Source organism: Phaenicophaeus curvirostris, chromosome 11 (genome assembly GCF_032191515.1).
Source record: "Phaenicophaeus curvirostris isolate KB17595 chromosome 11, BPBGC_Pcur_1.0, whole genome shotgun sequence".
NCBI classification, from domain to species: Eukaryota; Metazoa; Chordata; class Aves; order Cuculiformes; family Cuculidae; genus Phaenicophaeus; species Phaenicophaeus curvirostris.
Genome location: NC_091402.1, coordinates 8325521 through 8337572, shown reverse-complemented (window position 1 = coordinate 8337572; position 12052 = coordinate 8325521). Strand labels below are relative to the sequence as shown.

The 12052-nt window shown below is 42.0% G+C and overlaps 1 protein-coding gene across 1 annotated transcript in view; it reads right to left on the bottom strand.

Annotated features, from left to right (window-relative positions):
- The window catches only part of TAFA1 (TAFA chemokine like family member 1), a 228015-nt gene extending 219536 nt beyond the window's left edge, over positions 1–8479 (bottom strand). Inside the window, exons 1-2 of the mRNA XM_069866288.1 lie at positions 8118–8479; positions 5928–6048 (exon numbers count right to left, since the gene is read on the bottom strand). Of these exons, the coding sequence (XP_069722389.1) occupies positions 5928–6045 (118 nt within the window). The 5' untranslated portion in view covers positions 6046–6048; positions 8118–8479. The remainder of the gene's footprint in view (positions 1–5927; positions 6049–8117) is intronic.
- Between the last annotated feature and the right edge of the window lie 3573 nt (positions 8480–12052).

Here is a 12052-nt window from a genome sequence, read left to right as displayed (position 1 = left end):
GGTTTCTGATGTTATCAGCAGAAATACTTCAGCACAGAGCAACACAGTTTGCCTTTGGGGTTTACATTTGTAGGTGCCAAAATTTCCTTGGGACTTAACCACTGTAGTATGAATTCTCAGAGTCTTTAATACCGTGACAGCAAGCTACAAATAGTGCAGCGCACAGATAGGTCCCTTCATGACTCACCAAGGCCCCAAGGCTGCACTTGGAGTTGGAGGCTTAGCACACGAGTATGGGAGGAGAAGATGCTTGCCAGGGCCACCCCAGCAAGAGGTACTTTGCAGTCCCTGTTTCCCTAGAGCAGCTTCTGCCATGCAGAGAAGGACATGGTTTGCTCCTCTCTGCACAGATGCCTGCAGAGGGGCCTGAGCAAGAGCTGAAGTGGCATGGGATGGGGACAGGAGCACAGCTGGGAGGAAGAACAGAGCAGGGAGGACCAAAACAGAGCACAAATCACATGTGTGAGAGGCATGCCCTTCCTCTCAAAACATCACTATTAATACCTTGCCATTGCTCTTTTGCACAAGGTGTGTTGTGAGGACAATGGCAGGGAATACAGCCGTGCTTCTAGCAGCTCCCATGGAGCTGTGCTGGGCACAGATATCTGCTCAGTGCCCCACCACACACCTTGCCCAGGCTGTTCTTCACAGCCCATTGAGCCACAACACCTGCTCCCCCTCAGGCTGCTTCATCCCCCTGGATCAGAGGTAATAAGGCATCACATTCAGTGGTGTGGCTGGTGACAGCTCTCCTCCACCTGCAACCAAGCTGTGAGCCTTGCAGCTACACACCCACCTCAGGTTAAAAAAAACTTCCTCCTGCCTTTGACCCTCCATTCTGTGCGGGTTGCTCCTCAGCAATGCCTGCCTACCTTTTCCCCTTTACCTGCAGGACAGGAGCCCATTAAAGTAACAGCTGACAGACTCTATAGCTGTCTTGTTTCTCTATTGGTAGTTCGAGCCTTCAAAAAAAAAAAAAGGCTCAAACTGGGGTACAATACTTCTAATAAATTCTGCCACCGTAAACAAGAGCATCACAGAAGCACAGTCAACAATGCATCGCTATCACGCTGCTCTTAATCCTGCTTTGTCCTTAAGCATTGATTTTGTTACATCAGTTCTCTGCCTACACACACAAAAAAAAGAAAAGGCTTGTCCACAATCATCAATTTTTTTTTTTTTTTTGGTGACCAGGAACACAGGAAATACCTCCAGCCTGGTTTTCTTTACTTAACGGTTGTTAGTTTCATATTTCCAAGACTGTGAGGGCCAGAGTTATATACAAAGGTATCACAAAAGCAATAATTTCCAGTGAGTGACTGGAATAGCTCATTGTGAGGGAGTTTTTCTGTTCATGAACAAATCAAGATATATTTTGCTGGTGCAAATGAGACCTGACTCAGGCCTTAGAGCTTATGAATTTGTTAATTTCAACTAACACAAGAAACACCAGTTGTTAACTTTCATTTCTATGGTGTGATCTGTTGGATACTGGTTAAGTTGTTGCATGGCAGTTTGGACATTGTATACTGAAAGCAATAGTTAGCATTCACAATGTATAGTTAATGGCATACAAATCTTCCTGCTCACAGAAACTATATATACAAATTTCCCAGTCTACACTTGTTCCTGTTAATAGCAAGAAACAAAATCCTATTGAATTCACCTTCCAAATCTCAACTGTTCTGCAAAGACAAGACCAATATTTACATTTCCCTCGGGAATTATATTCAGACTAATGCTCTTCCCAACCTGATTTGAACAGAGTAGCCACTCATTTGGACACATGAAAACAGCAGACCTTCTGAAATGTGGAAACCTGCAGTTTCCCCCAAGGCTATAAAAATCAGTGAGAAGGCCAAGATCTGAACTAAAATTTTTTACTCAGTCACATACTCAAGTTTCTGCAAAATGCTGTCTACTGAGAAACACGCTCAGACCACCCTTAGCTTGATATTGCTTGTTAGTTTGCATAGAATTGCTTTGAGACCAATTTATCTCCTTGTAATAAGAGGTATACAGAATCAGTCTTGAGATGGTTTTTAATGGGCACATCATTAGTCACACATAAAAGTGCTTATTGTTTAGTAGACGTGATTCCAGCCTTAATTCAGTTTATCATTTCTTCCTCTGAACAGGCCTATTCTTAATTAGCATATTTGCAAATGTCAGCACTGCTACTGTAGGTACATATTTCTGCTTGTTTGCTTCACAACTTCACACTGTACACCAGACTAACCTAGTGTCCTTAATATGTTGCTAATTATCATACACAAACTTGCAGGTGAATACAATGTGCTTTCCTGTATTTTTAAGCAACACATGGCCAGTGTTGTTCCCTGTAATTCAGTACCAGCTGATGGTCTTCACTGGGAGTAAAACATGCCCTGTTTATGGAACAAAGCCAGAAAAATTAAGAGTTATGTGAGCGAAAGGGTGGTGGATTTTTTAAACTTGAACCTTTTGCTTTGTTAATACCTTGCTGTCTTGCCAAATGCCAGTACCTACTACCTACCCCTGGGTAGAGCGATGCTTGTCAATCAGACATCAATGGACCATCAGAGCCACCAGCTAATTGCAAATCATAGCCTCACATTCAGGCTGATTCAACAGCTCTATGACCCTTAGAGCCCAAAACAGTCAAAGCAGAATTCTCCTCATTACTACTGCTTCTTATTAAATCACACAGATGACATGCTTGAAAAAAAAAATAAATAAAAAAAAAATTGTTTCCACATAAGGTTATTCCCTGTGAATGCTTTCATATGTCCTTTGCCTAACAATTTTCATGTAAATGAAATACAGTAATAAAAGCCTGCAGGAAGCCATATATATTACCCAAGTGGAATTATACTACAAGGGAGAAGTTTTCTCCAAAGTTCTCCTCTGAGTCCCAGTGAAGAACCCTGAAAATCTGCCCTGCCCTACTCCTCAGAGTCAAAAGCAACAGCCACCAATGCTTACGGGTACTTAACAGCAGCACTCAAACTTTTCATTGTTTTGAGACAAGAAAATTCACGATCCGATACAAATAATACAGCAGACATGGTACATTCAAGCAGTGTTTACTATGCCCTTATGATCTGTGCCTGCCCATCAACATTTCACAGAAATTAAAGCTACAATCAATTACAAGTACTGTCACGTAAAGCAGTTTATCCCATTTGTTTTCAGTTCTGTACTTTCTGCTAAGTCACTTAACTGAGCAAAGAAGTACTGAATTATGAAACTGAAAAATTATACTGCACCGAAAAGAAGCTTTAAAACTTCTGTTCTCATGCACAGTGTACAGAAATCTATTTCACCCCATTCAGACACTTGCTTAAAGTTTCAGAAAAGAAAAATGAAGCTCAAATCTCCGATAACCTAACCTTTTCATTTATTGCTGTTGGTTTGCAGCGTTTCAAAACTGGATTAACTGTAGTAGTACAGATGGGTATATTCACCATGCTAATCCACTGAGTTCAAGTTTACTAGGCTAAATACACTCCACGTGGGTTTTATCTTTTACCTGCACCTTCCTGTGCTCAGAGAGGCTCTCCTATTCAAGCAGGAGTAGCACAAGACAGGATGGAACCTGCCTTTTTAAATATCTTGTGCCAAAGTAGCCCCACGATAGAGTTAAGCAGCTCATATTCTCTTATTTTACAGCACCTCATTTTCTATGGAAGATAATGAACTGAAGGAAAAGGTATGCTGAACACGCTATTGATTACAGCTATATTTACCTTGATTCCATAAGTTGAAATTTCATACACAAAATATTTAATTACTGAAATTACGCAGTGGCTCTTCTGCATCCATTTTTTATTCACTTTTATTTGGTTGAACATTTTAATCTTACTTACACAGTGACTAACTAAAAGTAAATGACGCATTCCTAATATTATAAATATGAAAAATAGGGTGTGCTCAGGGACTGCAGTTGAATACATTAAAATTGCTCAGTTTGCTAGTTAACATATTTCCATCCCTTTTATGTACAACTTTTCACATTCAGTTGGCAGACTGCAAATTCATGGCCTTAAAAAAAAAAAAACCACCACAAACAACACTGTCTTGATTTCCTGTTATGACAGCAGAAATTGTCCAAAATATGTAACAGTTTCCCTAAAGGACGCTCACTAGCTGGTACTTCCCAGGTGCAGCACAATCTGAATCCGAGGTGAACATCATGTCAAATTCTACTCATCTGTCAACGTAGTGGATTATTTCTTGAGAGACTGAAATTGGCTGCCTGGGATCAGAACACCATCAATCTTATTCATGTAGGGTGCAGAGAAGCTGCCTGAGAAAGGCTCACAGGAGGGAAAGCTTGGCTGTTTCTAAGTAGGTGATGAGGCAGCAGTAAAACCTTCACTCGATCTGTATCACATCTCCGAGTGAAAGATTTTGTCATTTTTCACATTTCCCCAACACTTGGTATGCATTCAGTGTCTTGCTGTTCTTGCTTCATAAAAAAGGTGATTTTTCAGGCTTAGGCAAATGTTGCAGAGCTCTGAATCTGCTCAGCTCTCATTTTTTCTCATAATGTCACTTGTTTCAACTGATTTCTACAAAACAAGATTACATTTTCCTTTTACCTTTCCGTTTAGCTGGGCTGTTTCTCCTCCCTCCCCATTTCCTTCACAGGGGACACTCAAATAACCAGCTGCCCTGCTTACAATTGTGTGGCAGTAAATATTCTGTTCATTTCTCTGCAAGTCCCAAATAAGGACCTCATCACTCAAACTTCAAATGCTCTCAAAAATTCCAACGTCAGCTAGCAAACATAACACCATTAGTTAATCTGATACTCTATCAGAGCTACCAATAACTGGTCTATCAATGACTTAGAACTATTCCTCCACACTAGGCATGCTTTATCACAAGAAAGGTAGACAATGCCAACACCTCTGACATACAGACAAGGAAAGTAGCTGGGAAAACTCATTCATTAAGGTTGCTAAAGACCATTTGTCTTTCAAGGAATGCAGTTAGATTAAAAAACATTAAAAGTTGCCACATTATTAAATGATTCATCACCGAGTTAACACTTTCCATCTTTCATTTCTAAAGCTCTGAAACATCTTCCACCTTTATTTCGATCCAAAGTTTTGAAGTGATATTCTTGGCCATCTCATTTTAACCAGATGATTATACTGTGCTAGAATATGCCACCTCCTCAATTTTTAACACAGCACATTCTTCAAAGCACAATTAACAGTTGAAAAAGTAGCATGTTCCATCTGTATTAATAAAACCACAATAAAACTACTAACGTGCATTCTCTGTATATCATAACAGTCATGGTGAGCTGCATCCCCCACAACTAACCTGTTGGGCTTATTCTGCCTTTACAGGCACTAAACTTCATTGAAAGACAGTCCCAAATTCTCCTCTGGGCTGCATCCCCATCCATTTCCAGAGGTAAACTTGGGAACCACAGAATAACAGTCAAGTCTTATTTACACTAGGGCAAACACTCAACCTCCAGTAGACAATGGTGACTGTGAGTGAGATTTGGTGCCAACACATGAAGTAACAAACCCATGAACAACCTGGGTCAGATACTGAAAACTTATCCAAACCTGTGCTGTAAGTATCCTTCCAAGTTACACACCCATTCCAGAACTCACACAATGTGGGGAAAATAGGAAATAGAAACAGAAATAAGGACAGAGAAACTAAATGGTTATCCAAAATGGGATTCCTGTGTCAGAAAGTTGTTAGATGACATTGAAGGATGAATATTCCAACATCAGATTGGCAAAGCCCAACACATTAGACCAACCCAGAAAAGATGCTGTGCAATGTACAGGCAAGCAACTCATACAAGTTAAATGATAAAATGGATTTTATGATTATTCAATCATTTATAAGACAGACACAAGCACAGGCAGAAAGCTTGCAATCTTATGGCATCCCACATCTGATCTCAGTCCTACCTGGTCTGTGCAGGTGATGCTGCTGGAAAGTGTGATGGAGGGACCCCTGACAGAGCAGCATTGCACAGGCACTTATCCACAAATACAGGACCCAGGACATTGCAGAGACCACTGCCATTCTCTAAACAAAATAGACAGACATTATTATCCATTGCCTTACAGCACACAGAATAGTCAGCTCTCATTACAACAGGTTTTTTTTCTTTTATATTTTACTTATTTTGCTAAATATCTTTTGTCTCTGTGTTATTATTCCCCCTGCAGGATGCAATTACCATACAACTAAGGTCACATCCAAAAAGGACAGCTGAGGTAAGATGTCAACACAGTAGTCTGGATAACTTTAATAATTCAGTGGTAAAAATGAAACTGTAATGATCTGAGGACTAAAAAGCCATAACCCATGTAAACAGAAGTCTGGAAAATATCCTCACACTGGTCCACAGCTGAATTTGCAAGGGAGTTAAATTAAAAAAAAAAAATCACATGCCCAGTTAAAAATCCATGATGTCCAGACAGTATCAAACTACTTCTAACACATTACAAATAGGCGTACAACATCATCAGATGTTCATGATGCATTTCAAACACACTCCAGTCCCAGGACTGGAAGGCTAATACTGACCCCAAGGTAACCATTTATCGTTTTTTACTTTTGCAAGCATTAATTTTTAATCACGCTGTCTGCTAAACAAAGTGATTGTTACTCAGAATTATGTCCTAATACCCAGATGAAATCTGCTTCCTTTTGTTTGACCCATGCACATAAAGGGACTGGAGTATGAACAGACTGAATTTCATACATACTCTGTAAGAAGATTTGGTCTTCTCACAAAGAAAATTTTGTCAAAATTTTAAGAAGATTCATAATACAAAGGAAAAGAGCAATTCCTTTGTCTCCCAGTGCTGGCACAATTGGCCATCCAATATAGACAACTGTATTTTTCACACTTTTATTCATTATTGTATTAACTGCCCGTATTTCCCTCTGACTTTTTAACTTCAGAGGGAAAGCTCTTTCTCAATGCCAGCAAGGATCAGCTACACTACACATCGTCCAGTTCCCTTAACAACACCTTCTGCTGCATTTCATATTGCCAAATTAATCAAACTTCAGACACTCTCCTTATTCAGCCAATGATGTGATGCCATTTTCTATCTAGTAATCCAATCAGCTGAACATCATTTTCATAGAGCAAGAGGGACTTTGAAAGATTAAATCTCTCAGAAAAATCATACTGTTAAACAAAATTTAAAAAATAGAAAGTCTGTATGTGATATTAGGGAGGCTACTGCAGTTTGAAAATTAACAATATTAATATAATAGTGAAATACAATGGTAATAAATGCGTACATGAAATATTTTTTGCCCCTGGTTTTATAGAAGCAGAGAGTGTTTGCGAAGATTTTTAAGGCTACATTGCTGAAAGAACCACATAATCTGACAAGTGTAATTAATAGAAAATACTAAAACATTATTTTTACCAGCATGAGGCTCTTCCTTTCTCTATATTGAGTGTTTGATGTACTGCTTAGCACGTAATTAATTTCATTTCTGACTATTTACTTTGCAGTGTACAGTGTACTTTTTCCTCCCCTCTTTTTAGACCTACTTATCTTGCAAAACAGATTCAACCCTCTCAGATCAGGGAGTTCCCGGTAGGCTTCCTGTGTCTTCAGGAATTAATGCCTTTTTGTCATATCTGGTACTCCCATGCTTTTTATACAATGAGGAAAGAAGGAAAGGCGACTCTCCCATAGGGACACTGCAGGTATTTTGGTTATTTAAACCGAACTTTAAAAATCTTGGCCAAATAGCAAGCAGAGCCAAACTTCTACAGCCTGCTAAACGCTCCTGTGTCTTTCCTCAAGCATCATATTCATAACCACATGGAGAGCAGACTGACTTAACCCACTCAGGCTTTATTATTAGCTCTCTGCTCTCCCCGCTTCTCTTGTTAAGAACCTTTCTCAAAGTACAGTTTCAAACTACAGTTGTGCAAACCCCTGCATTTGCCACAGACATTTCTTCATGCACTTCTTTGCCAGCAAGCTGCTGTCACATACACACTTTGACACACAGATCATCTTATCATTAGTAAGAAACACAGCAGCGAGTATTCCTCTGCTCATTATCTGATGAGTTCCAGACCTGCTTTCTGAATCTTAAATCCTAAAGGAGCTCCTTACCTGAGTAATCCAGCCAAGAGCAGAGCACTCTAGTAGTGTTCATTGGAAAGATCTAACACTTTTTTAAATCCATCTGTATCACAATAAGGGATTTTGAATAGCTTCCCAATAATCTTCTTTATCAGGATTAAAAGAAAAAAAAAACACAAAAGACTCTTTCGTTACAAATCCTGTTTCCAGAGTAAAGAAGGCATCTGAGCTCTCAGACTCTGCCGTCAGAGAAGTGGCCAAGGATTGAGGGGTGGAAACCTTCTCATTTTCACCTTTAAATCATCTGCTGGCATCACCTTCTGCTTGAAGAGACCTTTGAAGTGATCTTGAGATAATGTGCAGCTTCCAGGCTAGTTAAGAACGAGGAGCAGTTTGTGCCTAAGAGCAGAGCAGCCTCGCTCCAGCAGTGCCGAGAGAGGCAGCTCTAAGGATGCTGCGAGTACCGGAGCCTATTTCAACGCATCCCCGCTCGGGAAAAGTATCACATGCCTTAAAGCGACACAGCCCTCGGTTGAAAAAAACCCCACAGCCGGGCTGAGAGACTGGAGCTGCGCTTAAATAGCGGCGCTGGGACTCGGCGCTGGTTCCTTCGCGAGAAGCGGGTGCGGAATGAGCCCCCCCCGAGAGGGGCGAGGGGCTGGTGGTACCCAATGAGCAGCTTGGGATGCGCTAATTCTGCCGGCTCTGTTCCCCAGGCGTTGCTCTTGCACTTCTTTGCAAGAGGCGAATGAGACTTAAAGGGAGCCTCTTCTGGTTCGTAGCAGAGCGGGGAGGGTGGTGCAGGGAAAGTGTAACGAGAACTAGCGGAGAGACAGGGGAGGGCAGAAGGCTTCTACACGCTCCCATGGGCTTTCCAGCACCTTGCCACAACTGAGTGAAAGCCGTCCTTCCAACTCCATTTCTGATGCATCTCAGCAGACAAGGGGGGAAAAACACCCTCCCATTTATTTCTCCTAAATACTAAAGCTCAGATATGCCAGGTTATTTACTATATTCATCCATTGTCCTCATCGAAAGTGTTTGATAAGAATGAAGCGTCTTCCTGTCCCTCTTGTACCCTATGCGATTATTTTTTAAAGAGCTATTGTATAGATTGAATACATACCATTCACCTAGCATCACAGCTTTCGCCCCTGCCTACAAAAGAAAGAATGCTTGGAAACAAAACAAACTTCCATTTTAAGAGCCCAGGGCTGTGCTGTAACACAAGCAAAGGATTCCTCCCCACACACGCACCTTGATAACCTGTGGTAAAAGGGTGTAGAACCTTAAACGCTTACCAACCAGCTCCAGACATCAAACAGTAAATAATAACAGTAACGAGTACCCTTACCCTCAAGCACCTCCTTTGCTCAGCACCCAAGGACATATATCTCAGTGGAGACTCTCTCTGGGAAGTGCAATGAGCTTACTTAACAGCCCCTACATTCCACTGGAGCTGCTGTATTTTACTGGGTAAAACATATTGAGAGACTGGCCCTGCAGACTGGCTGAACACCACTCCGGTCCCTGCCACGGTGCTCAGAGCAGCTCTTCGTTACAGCCTTGAAACAATAAAGCAATGAGGAGGAGGAGGGATGACAACAAAAACACAGGAGAGCACTGGTGAGTGGACCACCACTGCAGCATGGCTCTTACCAGGTCTCTGAGCAGTGTTGGGGATGAGAAGATGCTTCAAAACAAGCTGTATGGTGACCAGATATGTTTTTCAAGAGGTCAGCTTTTTCTCAGATGCTTCATAGGAAAACACATGGTACAAGTTTAGTTGGGGATATAATGATCTGTTTAAAGGTTTTCTTGTTTTCACCAAGAATTTCCTTAGACGCTGGAAGAAGGCCAAGAACTAGGGCATTCACTGCCATTTTTTGACCTCAGAAGGGTCTAGAAGTGTCCAAGAAAGCTGATGAGAGGCAACCAAGGCACACCAAGCACCATTAAGCACTGAAGAGCAGGGAACCAGGACATGGATTCAGGTGCATCCCATAAAAGATTAGGGGTGGGTAGCAGGTTCCTGTGGTTTGCTGACGAAGTCAAAGGGAGGCTCAAGTCCTTTCCACCTTCCATGAGAATCTGGGGAGCTTTCTGCAGCACCTGAGAGAGGCAGGTAATGAGAATTTATTTTAAAATAACACCTCTTTTAAAAAAAAAAAGTTCATTCTAGGTCTTCCAGGGAAACTAGAAGGAAAAGGGTTTGGAGTGGGGTGGTGTGAAGCGAGAGGAGGGAGAGGGTCCTCAAGAAGCTAGCAAAATCTTCTAGGAAAATGGAAGACCTTATGGATGGCAGAAGAAATCAGACAAATTGTGACCACACACCTTGGCAGAGTAGTCAGACAGATTTATGCAAGATACAGATTTATGTAAGGTACAGCAGAACTGTCACTCTGCCAAGCCCTGCTAACTCCCAGCTCCATGAGGCTAATGCCACTGTAACCCCTGACAGATGCTGCTATTGCTCAGGACAAGCTCTGCACAAACATGGGACATGTTGCTTCTGCAGAGTAGGGGGGAGATCAGAGGGACAGAAGAGAATATTAAACAGGTTGCACTTGCAGTCATTTTCCTCCTCTGGCTCCCAGCATCTGACAGGAACAGAGGAGACCTTGGCAACTCTTGACGAAACATCCTCACACCTGCTTTGATATCTTTGCTGCCAATTTTAACTTTCAGTGGACCAACAAGACAGAAAACAGTTCCTCTACCCTGCTTTGAGCTAGACAGCATCATCTTCCCTCAATGCTTTTGTTACCCTCCTCACTTCAGGAGTCACTGGCTCTCAAGGGGATGATGATCTTGTGCACTCATGGGCCTGCGTTGAATGTGGGGCCACTAAAGTTGACACATTGGAAAGAAAATAAGAAGGAAAAAATTATACTGTACTGAACACTCTGCATATTTAAATCCTTTGTTATCAAGAGGGAAGGCTGAAAGAGTAGTTTGTCTCTAGAAAAAAGGTAGATGGGGTTGTCAGCAATCCCATTTCTCTCCAGCACTGAGGCAGGATGGATCCAGGCTCTGCAAAGGGACAGAACAGCCCTTGGGTTACGTGGTCTATGCTTGGCCACTGAGAGGTGAAGCGTCGAAAGGGAGTCCTTCCACCCCAACTTAGATAGACCTGATGGCAAACAGAAGAAAAGACAGAGACCAGGACCTGAGCTGTCCGAGTGTGAGAGCATGGAAAACTGCTTATTTATAATTCTGACTGAAGGACTCTGTGGGGTTGCTGGCAGGGTTGCCAAAAACTGACTATTACACCAGCATGATATTTCCAAGTTGCAAGAGGTCAGCGTGCACCCAACTGCCTTTGAGACAAGCTGCCTCACACACACACACACACACAAGAAGAGTATTCACAAAGAGAATAGCCTTTCCTTCCTGGTTCCACCATTCATTTAGAGATGCCAAGTGGATGACAAAAACAGGCAAATAAAAATAAACACTCTTCACTGCCTGAACCTCTATTTATCACCATTTTCCGTACACACAGAAAAAGAGAGCATATGCAACTTGGGCAGACTCATGCAGACAGCAGATTGGTACGTGCACCCAAATAAGGGCCTCTGGCCTCTACTTTCTGCATGCTGCCTCCTCTGCCTCTCCATCCAGCTCCCACACACGTGTCTTTTCCTGATACAAAGATTTAACACGACAAAGCCCAGGCATGTATTCTACAGGGACTGAAGGAGGTTTGCCATCTTTGAAATGCAAAGCTCATTAGTTCTACTGCTCCAGGGACAATGAAACTTTGCTTTTCACAGCTTGCACCCTCTGTACCTCCCAGCTGCTCACACCCATCTTAAAGTGTTCTGGTATAGACCCAATCTCAGTCTTGTTTGCTGCATGGGCAACACACCTTGCGGCTCCTCACTGTCTATAAGTTCCCACCCCAGGTGAGCCAAGAGCAGTCTACCAGCAAGTTTTACCTTACTTCCAGTGAAAGCTGAATA